The sequence below is a fragment of the Hemicordylus capensis genome, chromosome 4, assembly GCF_027244095.1.
Source record: "Hemicordylus capensis ecotype Gifberg chromosome 4, rHemCap1.1.pri, whole genome shotgun sequence".
Lineage (NCBI taxonomy): Eukaryota > Metazoa > Chordata > Lepidosauria > Squamata > Cordylidae > Hemicordylus > Hemicordylus capensis.
This window is the reverse complement of record NC_069660.1, coordinates 239619288-239635046: the sequence shown is the minus strand read 5'-3', so window position 1 is coordinate 239635046 and position 15759 is coordinate 239619288. Positions and strand designations below refer to the sequence as shown.

The 15759-nt window shown below is 40.3% G+C and overlaps 1 protein-coding gene across 13 annotated transcripts in view; it reads left to right on the top strand.

Moving 5' to 3' along the window:
- Window positions 1–15759, top strand: part of PTPRM (protein tyrosine phosphatase receptor type M) — a 665945-nt gene that overhangs the window by 424259 nt on the left and 225927 nt on the right. For 7 of the 13 annotated variants that reach the window (XM_053243122.1, XM_053243114.1, XM_053243112.1 and 4 more), the window contains one exon: window positions 4313–4387. The exons of the other annotated variants lie outside the window; for them this stretch is intronic. In XM_053243122.1, coding sequence (XP_053099097.1) covers window positions 4313–4387 — 75 coding nt within the window. The remainder of the gene's footprint in view (window positions 1–4312; window positions 4388–15759) is intronic. 13 annotated transcript variants of the gene reach the window in all.

Below are 15759 nucleotides of genomic sequence, written 5' to 3'. Positions count from 1 at the left end.
AATGTTCCTGCAAATAATAGAGTAGCACAAGTTTATTTCTGTAATCAGAATACATGTCTGAAAGATCCACAGGTTCCATTTCTAAAATCATAAGAGATGTTTCTATTCTCCCCACCCCCATTTTCATTCCTTTCTTACTGGGGCTGTTCCTACATCTCTTTCAACTCCTCCCCTCCCCCTCCGACCACAGGGGACTGTGTCTATTGTTTTGATCTTGCAAGACTAGAAAATTCTTCATCAGTTGTAAGAGAAAAGGGTTATTATGCCTATTTTAAATCCTGTAGCAACAGTGCTTCAGTGTTGCATAGAGATATTTCAAAATATTATGCTGCAGCAGTTTTGAGCTTAATTGTCTGCAGATGGCAGATAATCTCCTTTCCTCACTCATTGCCACATATCTAACTGCACCCAGGCTGTTCTATGTAAATTTACAAGCTTTCATATGATCCCTTTCCTTAATTTCCCCTTTTCTTTCTTTGCTCCATTTCCCAGATGTGGCATGCTAGAACTGACCTTTTAAACATTTTGAGGTTTAAAAATTGCATTCCTTAACATAATGCATATGGCATGTTTAATGATTTAGTAAATTGAAAATACATCATAAATGTAAAACACCAGTAACCCTCTGCTCATAGTCCTGCAAGGCATTGTTCAACCATCTTGTATTTATGAAAGGAACTGCGTTTACTGTGATCCTTCTCAGGCTATAAACATCAAATCAGTATACAGACAAATTTAAGGAGGGATGGGTACCTATTATTGATGGAAAGTCTCAAAAGCAGGTTCCATCTGAGTTTAAAATTTAGAGTGCTTCCCATGGTGACTCCTGTGAATCATTCTTATTTTTGAAAATACTTAGTGCCTTGTTAGAAAGTGTTGCAAATAGATGACTATTAACTACAGGCATGAACTTTTTTATTACCTTCCTTTGTATTGGAAGATTTTCTCAAGTAGAAATTAGTTAGTATCATAAGTGAAAGATGGGGCGGGGGGACAATCATACATAGGAATCTAAAGAGTTAATCACAAGCAAGAAAAATGACCAGAAGTAAAAGCCAGACATAATACAGAATGTGTGTTTAAGAAAACAAACAAAATTCCAAATATGTGATGGATATCACTTGAATTCTCCAAAAATGAAGCATATTTCATTATTGGTTGTAATATATTAGATTAATTTTCAATATCTCAATAAATGGACATCATTTTGCATGACAACTATTATCTTTGGATGACTTAACCCTTGGAAGGAACCAGAGTGATTCATATCCCATTTGAGAAAGGGGGGAAAGCAAACATCTTGAGAGACTGACATCCTAATGACTCACTTACATAATGCGCAAGGTTGTGCTAGCACAAGAGGATCACATCATTGCACTTTAAAAAAATGGAATTTGTTGAGATGAGCTGTTGCGCAAAGGTTTTCTGTAGAACAAATTAGATGCGGCACAATTGATGCAGAAGTGCAAGCATGCATAGAAAAGATATTAAGGTTGTTCACACGACCTCTTACCCGGGTGGTGGGGAGGGTGAGCGGTGAGGCAGGCTCCTACCTGCCTCCCAACAGATGATAAACAGAAACACAGAACTTCGCCAATCATGCACCCATGCGTGTGCCAGGGCAATGATTGGCAAAGTGCCAGCGGGAGGGGAAAGTGCCAGAGGGAGGGGGAAAGCTCGCACTACGTCTTGCACGAAGTCAGAATGCAGTGCACAAGCAGTGGAGCGACTGCTCATAGTATTGCAGCCATTCCGCATGGTCGTGCTGTCCCCCTGGCTCACTGCTGAGGATGGCGGCAGGCCAGTAGGGAGCCCAGTTACCCAGGGTGATCATGCACACGATCACCTATTGATGAAGCCTTGGTGAAGCCCTGGGTAGAACTGCTGGGCTACCCAGGACTGGAGCAGCCAGGGTCACAGGGCTCTCGGCGCTCCAGACAACACAAGTTGCCTCTGGTAACCCAGGTAGCTTGAGTCTTGTTAATAGGTTTAATGTGTGTTCAGCCTCTATGCTCCTTCCCCTCAAGAAATTGAAATAATTGACTATGGTCTAAGCATCTATAGACACATAGAGAGTGATTACATTATTACAACATCATTTTGTAGGGTATCGTATTTTGTATGTTACCTTACACATTTTTGTAGGGTAAATATTAACAGCAGCAGCATAGTACTTTCAGTTTCCCATGCAATAGTGATTGGCAATATCCATGTTAGTATAACTGCAGTTTTAAACAATATTACAAGGCAGTGGTGAATGACACACCTCAGGTGAATAACACACTCATTAAGGTTGAGTCCGACCTGGATCATGAAGTTGCCGAACACCGGTACCAAAGTTTTATTTTTTCCTTCTCAAATGTGATATAATCCACCTTGGTGTCTTACAAGGTTAATTTGAAAAGTTACAATCCCTTGTTCTAATACCAAGATGAAACTGTAGGAATAGCGACATAGTTTCCATGTTTAGCTACTCCATCTAGGCAGCATTTAGGTGTGAGACTACCAAGTTCCTATTAATTAAAGCTTCTAGGTCATTTTTGAAAAGACCCAGCAAGTCAAGCCTTAGATTTAATCTAATCTCCTGCTTTGTAATGTTTTTCCTCCTCTAAATTGTTAAATTCTGCCTCAAATTCAAAAACCTTAATGTGAATAATTCACAACAAGCTAGTTTTCATTTCTTTTCATCTACAGGAATCTCACTGCAGCATATTAGATAGCTCAGAAAGAGACTCTTATTTTGATGTATACAAGGAATTATGTGAATTATTAAAACGGGGATTAAAATAATCTGCAAATTTAGCTTTTTAAAATTGAAAATGTGTTGTGATCTTCTATAAAATAAATAAAGATCAATGTATTCTTTCAGATATAGATATTTCAGATATTGATATTAGATAAAACTGAGAAGTTCATTCAGCACTGGAGATGGGTTGAACCTAGGGGTAGTTCCATTTGTGGCTTTAAGATCCTTGTCTGAGGGTCAAACTACACATTATTTGATGGACATCAAGCTGATGTGCTTAACTTTGTCTTCCAAGCAGAAGCCATGGAGCCCCCAATCTGGATGTCATGGGGGAGGATGCCTTTAACCCTTTGCGCTACCACAGTTCCAGTCTGGATTAGGTTGCCGTTAGCTGCTATTTTTCCTTTGAGAATACCTCCCAGTGGCATCAACAAGAGCTTCCTTCCCAGAGGAAATGGCCACATGTGGTCCAAATCTGAATTGGGGTTATGGCAGGGGTAAGGGACTAAAGCTCCCTCCCTGGGAGGCAGATCAGGATCTCCATGGCTTTTATTTAGCAGGGAAATGTTAGGTATGTCAGCTCTAATTACATGCTTAACATAATATGTAGTCTGGTCCTCAGAAATGCAGATTCAGTCCAGTTGAGCTAATCTATTATTAGATATTTTACATAGTGTGTTTAGAATTTAATTTATTTGTTCATTTCTATTTTGAAAGAAGGTGTCATAAAGGGCTCATCAGTAACTATCACAGAATAAATTAGGATGATTCACTTTGCTAAATCCCTTCACTTAATCATGGGCTGGTTTGGACGACTCATTGTAAGTAAGGTGGAGAGAACCAGAGGTTCCTGGCAAGCTCACACTCCTGATGTGAACCAGGCATTTCCATTCATTTCCATGTCATATGAACCTGCCAATGTTGGGTTGTCAAAGGCAGGTTCCCTCTACCACCCGGCATCCTCCACCTTATTTCAAATGTAGGTTACAGATTTGGGGTGGTGAGAGGGAACCCAAAACTGGTGGGTTCAGATGACATAGAAATGAGTGGAAGTACCGGCTCACGCCAGGAACATGCAGTCACTGGGAACCCCTGATTCCCTCCACCTTACTTGTAGTGGATCTTCTGAATCTGCCCCATGTATATGAATACACAACTGGAGGGAGAAAGATTAGTGAGAATTGTACTGTATAAATGATTGGCCAGCAGCCAATTTTTATTGTGGTGTGTGTCCCACCCCCAAGAGCCATGATCACAGAAATGGCTGCCAGCTAACCATGTGTACTACTCAGTTCACATTAACCTTTATTTACATGGTTGTGTACCATTGTGAACCACATTTAGCAGTGTAACTCAATCCTAACATCTATCTATCTTTCTTTCTTTCTTTCTTTCTTTCTTTCTTTCTTTCTTTCTTTCTTTCTTTCTTTCTTTCTTTCTTTTTCTTTCTTTTTCTATAAGGAATTGAAACAATAGAATTTGAACAGATTGTTTCTTGCTAGCTTAGCTTCAGTCTGGCTTTTTTTCCCTCATGCATGCTGACCTGGAAATTCTCCTTTGCCTTAGCTGCGATAATCGTGACTCAGCTTACAACACCATACATTCGCATCGCCCCTGCTGCAGGCGACGACCAACTAACAGGTCAGACACTCAAGTATAGACAAGTCATCTTACCCATTTTCACCTTGCTTTTTGGGCTTGTTTTCCCTCCACATCCTCATCATTCTTTCCTTGCAGTTTGTTTACTACATTGCAGAATATTTGTAGCTTAGCTCTTACATCTGCTAATCAATCTGCTGGATGCCAAAGCATTAGGACACGTCTATCCATGTCTGCAAAACAATTCCACTGCATGTTGCATTGTGTGTTTGGATTTGGGGTGATCCCTTTCAAGCTTAATGTTATAAATAATTTTGTCTGTCCTAGCTTTACTGCAGTTAATATATTTTTCAGGTCTTTAGTGTATACATATAATATTTAGCTATAGCTCAGTCTTCTGGATTTTAAAAAAACCAGGATATGTCACTAATACATAAACACCCAACGTATGACTTATAAGGTAAGGTAAGAATTTTCTTATATGAAAAACTGTACCAATATTTTTCCATTAATACTCTGAATGTAGTTATGTAACATAAAATGTAAGCATACGTAGAACTAAGTACATATTTCATTACATAGAGTTGTAATGGAGATAAAAAGAGAAAAGTACAATATGAAATACATAATTCACCAAGCTAAACTTAATTAACAAATTTAATGAACCGTTCTGATCATTATTCGTTTCGGGATATTCAAGTCAAGCTGAGAATTCAATAAAAAAATCTTTGTTAACATGAGATTTTTTAAAACTCATGCAATGCAAAAAGACTCATGCAACCATTTGAGGGGGTTGCAAACAACTGCAAGAAAGGAAGTGTGGTTCATTGTTTGTAGAGAGAGATCAAATTTGTTCTTTTGTTTGTGCAAATTTTCTTTGTTACACCTCATAGGTTCAAATATCCTTGGAAACTCTTTGTAGCATCTCATACATCACAATTTCCAAACAGTTTCCACAAATGTGTGCATGTATGCTTTGCCCCTGAAAAACCTGGAAGGGTTCCCTCACCAGTTGCTTGCACAGTATGAGCATCCAGCCACCATTCCTGGAAAGCTCAGTACTAATGGTTTATTATCTAATCCCTTCGCAAAGGCTACAAAAGACGATGCAATGAACAAGCTTTTCCCGTCTTTGAAGTGGGGAGAAGTCCCTTCACTGTAGAGGTGAAATGGTCAAGGATTTTAAAACCACAGGTACATTTTACACTCCTATGGTGAAAAGACTTCTCCATTTGTATAATAGATTAGATAAAAGGTGGGCAAACCTGGCCCTCTAGCTGTTACTGAACTACCACTCCCATAATCCCTAGCCACACTGCAAACATAAAGCTGACTAACTTGTGTCAAAAGACTTAAATCTCTTGTAAGTTCACCTTTGCAATGAAGGAACTTCTCCAGGCTTGCTGCAGAAAAAAGCATGCCAGTTTCACCACTGTCCTTAGCAGCCTCTGTACACAAATCTACACAAAATGTTTTACAACCAACCACATTTTCTTCTCTGAATAACATGTATAAGGCTCTGTCCATTAAGCCACCAATATGGATCTCTTAACCAATGAAAAGTGATCAGAAATAATGAAACATAAGGAAGGGTGAGGATACCTGTCCACATCAGCCGAAGTGGAATATCTGTATTGCATATCAAACCTGGCAGATGACCACAGCATCCCCTAGTCCTTCAGAATGTAAAATGTGTTTCATTACAATATGATAACCTAGAGTTGTCCTTCTATTATACTGACATCTCCAAAATTATTAGCATCATTACATGAGGTGGATCTAAATATCAATATGGAGAATGGCATAGGGGATAAGAATTCAAATGGGTATCCAGAGATATTCAATATTAGATGAGAAATTTGTGATGTTTCGATTATATTCTTGTGTAAGATGTTCCAGTTGTGCAAAGGGGGGAGGGACGATTTCTGCCAGTTCTCCCTTCCTTCTGCAGCCCCACTCCAAATATGTTCCAGAGTGCCCTCCAGGGTCATATTTTCAGGATGCACAGAGGGCTGAAGAGGGAAGGAAGTATCAGCAATAATCACTCCCCCCCCCCTTTGTGTAAATTCTTTCATTTGCACAGGTATGAGTCTCTGGGTGATGTTCAGTACTTCTTAGGGGTGCTTGAAGGATTCTGAGTTTAGGTTTGTCAAACGTGTTTATTTTTGAGACTGCACTTATCTCTCTCTGTCCAAGGTTCTCCATCAACAGAGGTATAGGAGTGAATCTTTTGTAACCCTCCTAGCACTGGAAATCTGACCTGGCAGGTTTCTTTAGGCAATGGCAGTGGTTGCAAAACATTTAAAGAAAATGTTTCTTGAAGAAACCAGTTAGCAGTTGCTTTAGAGAAAGAAAATGCTGGCTGTGAAATTCCACTCATTTCATATATTTTTTGCATATCACATTGTTGGGTCAATAAAATATATTACTGTATGGCTGCACAGTGCACATTTCTATACAATTTTCCTGCTGAACTAAAATAAAATAGAATCCCATTCTAGCTGTGTAGAATATCTTTGTGTAAGGAGACGTTTCAGTGCCAGGTGGGAAATTCCACCTGCCCCACCACCATACTGTGGAAGAACATGTGCATCCCCAATTCCCTGTCTGCAAGTAGCTTGCAAGACTACTTTTTCTTTCTGCAATTCTCTTTCCCTCTTGTATATTAAAAGAGTGAATTTTCTGCTTGAAGTGGCAGGCAGTAGCTGCTAAGCACCTTTAGTGAAACATTATCTAAATTAGTACCACATGGTTTGTTGCTGAGGCAGCTCTCCAGCTTAGTCAGCTACACAGCAGAATCATTAGCTGAAACCAGCAGAATTGATAAGCAAATGTATATATAATATCCTGAAAATAAATTAAAAACATCTTTTTAACAATAACAATTTTACATTTTTTTCTTACAAACAGTGCTAAACCATCAACTCGCACATTGTCCTATGATATTTGACTGCATCTTTCTCAAGTTAATGTATGTTTTAGGTAACCTAATCCACTACCCATTTAAACCAAATGACCAGACTACATTTAAGTACCCCTGATAGTATTATTTAATTATTTATATTTATTTAAAATATTTATATCCCGTGCCTCCAGTACAATACTGCTTGGGGCAGCTCACAACAATAAAACAATAAAAGTAATATAAAATTTAAAATAAAATAAATCACAATGTAGAATTAAAACAACCCCAATTAAAAATTTAAAAACTCATCAGGCTGTAGTAAAACACATTAAAGAGCCTTTCTAAACAAGTAAGTTTTTAAATTTTAAAAAATTTCAATCAGTGGTGGGGCCGTGATCAGGTATGGAGATGACGAGCAAGGGGCCCTGGCAGAATTATATGAGTGAATGAGGTCCAATAAATACCCCAGCCCTACACCATGTAGAGCTTTAAAGGTCAAACCCAGCACTTTGAATTTAGCCTGGAAGCAAATTCTGGAAGCCAATGGAGCTGCCTCAGGATGGGTGTAATAGCACTGAAAAGTGTCTAGCACCACCCTTGCAACACCATTCTGGACCAGCTGAAGCTTCCAAACTCTCTTTAAGGGCAGCTCCACATAAAGTGCATTGCAGTAATCCCATCTAGATGTTACTAGTGCATGAGTGACTGAAGTCAGGTCTGACTTCTCCAGGTAGAGTCACAGGTGGCATCCGAGCTATAGCTGGTAAAAAGCACTTCTGCCACCTGTGACTCTTAAGGACAGCATTGGGTCCAGAAGCACCACCAAGCTGCCAAATTGGTCTTTCAGGAGAAGTGTGACACCATCCAAGACCAGATTTTTCTCACGACTCATATAATCCATTTTGTTGACCCAGAGCACTTCCGTCTTATCTGGATTAAGTTCTAGTTTGTTTGCCCCCATCCAGTCCAGAACAGCCTGCAGTTCAGGACATCCACTGCCTCCCACCCATGAAGGGCAATGATCGTGTACACGTGTGGTTAGGTCTCAGTCTTCCGAGCAGCCTGTCTTCCTCCTTAGGCAACACAATCTGAAAGATATCCAATCTAATAGGACCAGATGGTACATTGGCAACATTCAGTTCTGGTTCTGCAAAAATCTTAGCATCCAAATTAGCATGAATATGAATGATTTTATCTGCAAGATGTAATGCAAATTGGTCACAGAAGGCTGACGAAGGTTCGATTTGATGATCTTTGGGCCACTTACCTAGTAGCCCATGAACCACTCAAAAGAGCTCTGCTGGATGACATTGAGCTGACACAGTGGTGGTGGTAAAGTAAGATTTCTTTGCCACCATCACCACCACAGAGTAGGCCCTAATATTGATTCTAGTCTGTGTTCAATCATGTTCACCCTGAGTTTTCTGCCAGTGCTCCTGTATAACAGGAGGCTGCTTGAGCTCGGTGGGTTGGGAGAGGACACTTAGGCACAACCATGTCAATTGCTCGACTCTTCCTATCATATGAGAGGGAGGCCAAGGCATCAACAGGATTGTCTGTTCTTTCAGCAGGGAAGTCTCCCAGAGCCATCAGGAATCCATAAACTTCTGAGGACTGACCATCCTCACTGGTCCCTCACCCTTGCAGAGGTGTACGGGATCTATTTCTAGTCTATGTACCACATTGTGATCCAGCCATGACAATGGTATTAAAGCCTTTTGGACAAGCTACAGAGTACCATTGTCCACTGATGAACCAAATACCAAAGAAAGCGTATGTCCTGCCACATGTGTTGGACCATATATCATTTGAGACAAGCCCATGGTCATCATGGAGGACATGAAGCCCCAAGCTGAACCAAATGAGGCTGCCTCAGCATGGAGATTAAAATGCCCCAAGACTAACAGCCTCGGGGCCCTCAGTGCCACATCCAGGACCACCTCGAGCAGTTTGGACAGGGAGACTGTTAGGCAGCAGGGTGGGTGGTACAGTAAAAGAATCCCAACTTTGTCTCGCAATCCCAATACCACATGCAGGTATTCAAAATGATCAGAATGGCAGACAGTGCAACTAGTGAAGGGGATGGTCTCCTGATGGACCAAAAAAACTCCAGCTCCCTGCCAGTGTTCCCTTTAACAGGGATTCCCAGTTGTTGTTGACTACAACTCCCAGAATCCCCAGCTGCAATGGCTTTTGCTTGGGGATTATGGGAGTTGTAGTCCACAACATCTAGGAATCCCTGTTAGAGGGAACAATGCTCCCTGTCCACCTTGCCTCGGCTGATGCAGCACCTGGAGACACAGTTGGGAAAGATTTACATCCTCACCATCATCCAACCAGGTCTCTGTAATGTATGCCAGGTATATATAGGATTTATCCACCAGTTCTGTCACAAGAACCACTTCTGCTGTTCTCACCTAGAGATTGTATGGAGATGATTAAATTCTGCAGTACATGGTGATATATAATTGTATTCCCTACCTACATTTTAATTTCATTTCTATGTTCTTATTTGACAAACTATTCAATCATGTTCCTTTTATCTCTGTCGTAATTGTTTGGATCTGAAACCGCAACTCAGAATTCCTTGATTCTTGCATCTCAAGAAACCACTTAAGATATTGTGTTATTGTTATTATTATTATTTATTATTTATTCAATTTCTATACTGCCCTTCCAAAAATAGCTCAGGGCAGTTTACACAGAGAAACAACAAATAAATAAGATGGATCCCTGTCCCCAAAGGGCTCACAATCTAAAAAGAAACATGACACCAGCAACAGTCACTGGAGGTACTGTGCTGGGGGTGGATAGGGCCAGTTACTCTCCCCCTGCTAAATAAAGAGAATCACCACATTAAAAAGGTGCCTCTTTGCCTAGTTAGCAGGGGCATGAGTGTATATGAGTGCATCATATCAGTTATATGAGTGTATAGATGTCTGTACATACATGTTTTTGTATGAAAGACTGTACCTGTGTTCATTTTTAAAGTGAACCTAGGTACAGGCCTGTCAAATGCATGGTACAGTTAAAAAGTGTACTGCTGAACCTGTGCACAATAGAACATGTGAATAACTGTACTTGTGTACATATCTATACCTCTCTACACTGTACACTTGTTGTACTAGTCTTTAACATAATGTCTGATTAGGACTAGGGTCAAACCAGACACAGAAGTGGTTCGTTGTCATTCGTATTTGCATTTTTGAAAACAAAAAATAGTCGCAGTGTGAGGAGGATTGGCATAGGAAGTAATTTAACTCTCCCCTTCACATCCTGGTTGTGATTTAAATTCCACCCCCAAAGCTACTAATAGCCCCAGAAGGGAAGCTCCTTTTGGTGTCTAGAAAAAGAAAAGAAGTATACATAATATGTGTAGCATCACATGTGTTTTGGCTCTGAATAATCTTCGAGCAGCTTTAGATCTTACTCAGGAATCATGCTTGCCTTAGAATACATTAGTGTTTTTCACAACAAACATGTAAAGTCAAAATTATGGATGTCTATCCTTAAAACATTTGTGTATACACATTGAGAAGACACAACCACAACCATCAGAATCCTCAATAACATGTTGATTGGTGTTTAATAAGGAACATTGGCGTTCATGTGTGTGATTGTTTCTGGTACCCAAGCAAACATGGTTGCTATGTAAAGTGTAGAGCCACTCCCAGTTGTTTTCATTTGATCACATCCAGTATCTCAGCTATGTTTGATAAAGTATTTTGATCGATATCCCCCATCAGCTGCCAACCTTTCCTTTGTCACCAGCCCTATTGCTGGTATATCTACTTCAATTAGTGCTCTAGCATTTGTTACATGGGTGGTTCAAAGATTCTGATTCTCCTTATTCTGCACAGCAGAATGTAAAGTGAATGGAAAGTGCTCTCCTTCCTGCAACACCAGCTGAATGCATTTTAATAGCCTGCAGTGTCACTTGTGATTTATTGCCCCTTTTTGTTCTTTTATGTGTTGTATTTGTCATTTTTGCTGTGGCAGTTTCGTCTATAAAACAGTATAGTTACAAGAAAATGTTAAGAGGATATGGAATTGGCACAGAAACTGCTCTTTTGTCATCACCCTTCCCCCCCCCGCACAAGAACTGTTCAGCTCCCCCCCCCCGGCACGCACGCACGCACACACACACACACACACACACACACACACACACCCTTCTTGTTACAATAAACCACCAGGTCAAATAGTAGTATTCTCTTTCAGAAATCCCTCTCCCAGTGGGAGTATATACACTAAGTATGTTTATCCACATGTAGTGCAAATAAATAGCTACTGTTAGTGAATAATGCAGACTGATAATGGGAACAGACTATCTTCTGCTGGTGGTGACAGTCTGCATAAATGCTAAAAGATAGCATAGATGCAAACCTGTTCCAATCACATGAAAAATATAGGAAGGAACTGATAAGAAAGTTGTCAGTGCGATACCGAGACTGCTTTATCAACATATTTAGTGTGCAAAATGTAAATAGTTTAGTGTTCACTTGCTGTTACAGTAATGATACCCAGTAGCCAAAGTCAAGAGTTCCAAAACTGTATTCTGTTACATTGGGACTTCTGTGATAATTGTTCAAATAACTGTTGTAAAGGATAGCGGCTGACAGCCTCACCAATGAAGCACCAGTACAAGAAGAGAAGCACCAGTGCTTCTGAAAGTTTCAACTGACTTTTCTCACGGTTGACTCAGTGTTTGTATGTATCCTCTAACAATGTAGTATAATACTTCACCCAGTGGCAACATGAGTTACCTAAAGCTATTATAACAAGAAGTTCTGGTAAGAACTAACCTGCCTACTTTTTCCCCACTGTAATCTTAATTGATAATGACCATCTTCATAAGTTAGCCCACTTCTGCCTCAGATATTCATGCATCCACCATCTGGAACTGGGGTGTATGACGTCATCACAAACTACACCATTGAGGTCCAAATTGGTACAAGCATTGCGAAGTTGATAGGGATAGGGACACGGACGAAAGAGAAAGAGAGAGAGAGAGAGTGCACACACTGGGTGATCTCATAAGCTTACTTTCCTTAAGGAAAGTAGGCTAAAAAGGAAACCTGTCCACTTTTCTTTCCAAATATATCTTCTCTTTCCATGAGAAAAGAGAAAAGCTTCTTAACGGTGGGTAATACAATTGTCACTCATGAAGGACAAAGTATGGCTGATCAGGGCTGGCCTTAGAAGTAGGTAAGCCAGGCAGTTACCCAAGGTGCCTATATCAAGGGAGCACTGAGCTTGTCTTGGTGGACCATTGTTTGTAGAGTGTACTCTCTGTAGTGAAGCTGCAGATGGCCTGTGAGACTTCAATGGGTTCTTCAAACTGGAGCAAGAGAGTGCTGGTAGCAAAACAGCAAATTGCTGAGAGAGAGCTCTGGGCCCTTTCCATGGGCATTGCTGGGAAAGCCTGGGAACAGTAACCAGGCCCGTTACACTACCAGGTTTTTCAAACCTATCCAAACAACACACCTTGGCAATGCAGATAAACTAACTGGCAGGGGGCGAAGGTACTCATTGCCCAGAGTGCTATTTATCCTAGGGCTGCCCCTGTGGATGGTGCATTGTATAGTGGTTCATCACTTGAGAAGCCTCTTCAGACAGTTTAATTCTGCTTGATTCCAACCTTTGCAATATGGTTCTTCCTGGTTCTGCAAGGCAACGTTTACTACAAAAAGCCTTGCATGTCTGAATCCACCCTGTGCAACAAGTCTTACTGCTAATTCAGTGTTAGCTATGATGCCTATGAAACATTCAGAAATCATGTTTAGACTTCCTAAGCATCACTGTTTTCCACCCTGCCTAATGAGAGGCTCTGGGGATACTGTAATCTGTTCTTCTAGTTCCTCAAGGAGTCCCAGGACAGAGCCAATTTTTCTGGGCTTATGAAAGCTGGCCATGTGCCTTTGTAATCACAAGAATTCATTTTCTGATTGAAGTCTTTCCAACTCAGAACTGATTTCAAATTATGTATGAAAATTTGATGGAAGCATTTCAGTGCAATTGCCCATAAAATGCCTCTGTGTTAAAAAGCTGAATTATTTTAGTACAAATTTTTAAACAAAGATAGCTGAAGCCAATAAACCTGGGTTTGTCTGTTTCAAGTAAACACTTCAGTCATTTCCAGAGGGGTAGCCATGTTAATTTGTTGCAGTTAAAAGAAAAAAAGAAAAGAAAGGGAGATTGGCTTCTTTACTAAGACAGCATATATGCAATCAAAGGAAGCACATGTGCAGCGGCTACGAGTGAATCCAGTCAGGGTGAGTGGGTGATTTTCACTGATCTCCCCTTCCCCTGGAAGCTCTCGGTGAAAGCTATGAATATGTCCCTGTTGGTCACACAGTTTTGTGGATTTCACAGAGCACTCCTGGGGAAGGGAGAGGAAATCCCACTCCCCACCCCCCTGCATAAGCACCCATGCTGCTGAAGTGCCAGTGTAGTCAGTGCATGCGTGCCTCACTTGGTTGCAGGTGCTCGGTGGAAGGAGAATGTCAGCCACTGTCTTTGTGACACCTTAAAGGTTAACAGATTTATTGTAGTATAAGCTTTTATAGATAAGAGCCCACTTTATTAGTTGCATAAAGTGTTATCTTCATTTGGCATATATTTACATACCTGGATGCAGATGTAGATATAAAATACACAGACACGCATGGAGGCAGAGGAAAATGTATACACTAGTCCAAAAGGCCATGAAGCTAAAACGTATGAAAGATAAGAACAGTGGCTCACATGCTGGGCAGGGTAAGGCGGATGGTTCAGCACTGCCTGAGCCACTGTGAGTGTGTAAAACATTGCCCACTGTCTTGCACAATAGCCCTGTTCCACTGCAACTTAAAATTGCACAATTGAAGTTTGCATGATGCTACAAGCACATCATGACACACAACTGTGGTAGTACAATTTTCACTTGCAGCAGAATGGGGCTGTTCCACAACACCATGTACCGTGTTTTTCACACTCGCAGCAGGGTGGGTGGTGCTAAACTGTCCACATTATCCTGCACAGCATGTGAACCAGGATGTGGCAACAGAGATGGCATATGGGTTTTTTTGCAGGGCCTGGTCAATCAGTGGTTCATAATCCAAATAAGACTGTGCCACAAAGACTGGTTTTTTCTTATTATTATGGAGATGAAAGGGGAAAAACAAGTTATTGGAGCAAACATGCATTTCCTTGAGCACAGCAGTGTAATTTCTATGACATCTAAAATGCGCATAACATCTGTGGTACAAACTGACACACAGCCCCATAAAAATATATCAACTTTGTTAGTAATTCATAAACTAATGATAGTAAACTAATGTCTCACAGAAAATGTATGGCCTGAAGTTAATTTTTTTTTTAAAATGATACCTCTGAAATCTGTGTTTCAAAAGTCAAGTTTTCTAGTTATCAAAGTGAAATAAACAAATAAATATGTTGAACACGTAGAATTTTTTTTAAAAAATACTTTGCATCTTATTTCCATAGTTATAAGCAAGATTTGAATTTCTGCTCTGTGTGACCCTGGGTAGGAGGGTTGTTGCATCAAAATTTCAAAATTCTGAAACTCCTGAATGTAAATATAAACTCCATTATAACATGTGGAGTTACACTGTTCTGAAATACAGGAAGTTTCTTGAGGACTATCTCTTTAAATAAAGGAAATCTGGGGAAACTGCATAGCAGACTTTGCATTATTTTTCTAACAGAGGGCCTTATTTGCAACACTAATCCAGTAATTAATGTATGTTAATGTTGTATGCTCTCATCCTGATAAATCAATATATATTCTGACTCCTGCTAGCATAATTTCTATGCTATTTGATTGCTGCTGCATCAACAGCAAAAAACCCTGTATTTTTTCTGTGAATGGGTACCATAAATCTTATAAGCCTGCTTTAGACACTCTAATTGCTACTGCGTTACTGTGTTCTTTGAGCCAATTTGGGGAGGGGACACAAAATGTATCCTCCTTTTCAGTGATTCCCCCCCACACACACACTTCTTGGTGAAAATATGTGGAACTTTGGAAGGTGAAGGAATCTGGGAGAAGAGGGAACACAACTTCTGTCCTAAGGCAACCAAACTGATTCTCCATCTCCCTTTCTAAACATGCATTGTTGACTAGTTGGGACAAAATGGAGGTGGGATGTACATTTATATCCATATTCAAATGTATGTGAAACAACGGAAAGTAATACAATGCAGATGGATACACATCTCAATATGGATATTGGCCATCAACACTGCATTTCCTTGAAGTGGTTATTCATAACTAAGCAAAACTATGGATGAGTGAGGTGAAAACCTCGCCATGCAACACTGATGAGCAATGAAGAAACCAGTGAGTATGGCAAGACTGGCAATATTGTCCAGTTGCCTGTCCAATAGGGATATATTGCTTCTTTCTTCCTCCTCAGACTGAGGACAACAGGAGGACTTAATTTACTCTCTATGATGTCACATAACCTGATTGGATTGTGCTGCAAAGCACTATGACGTCATCATG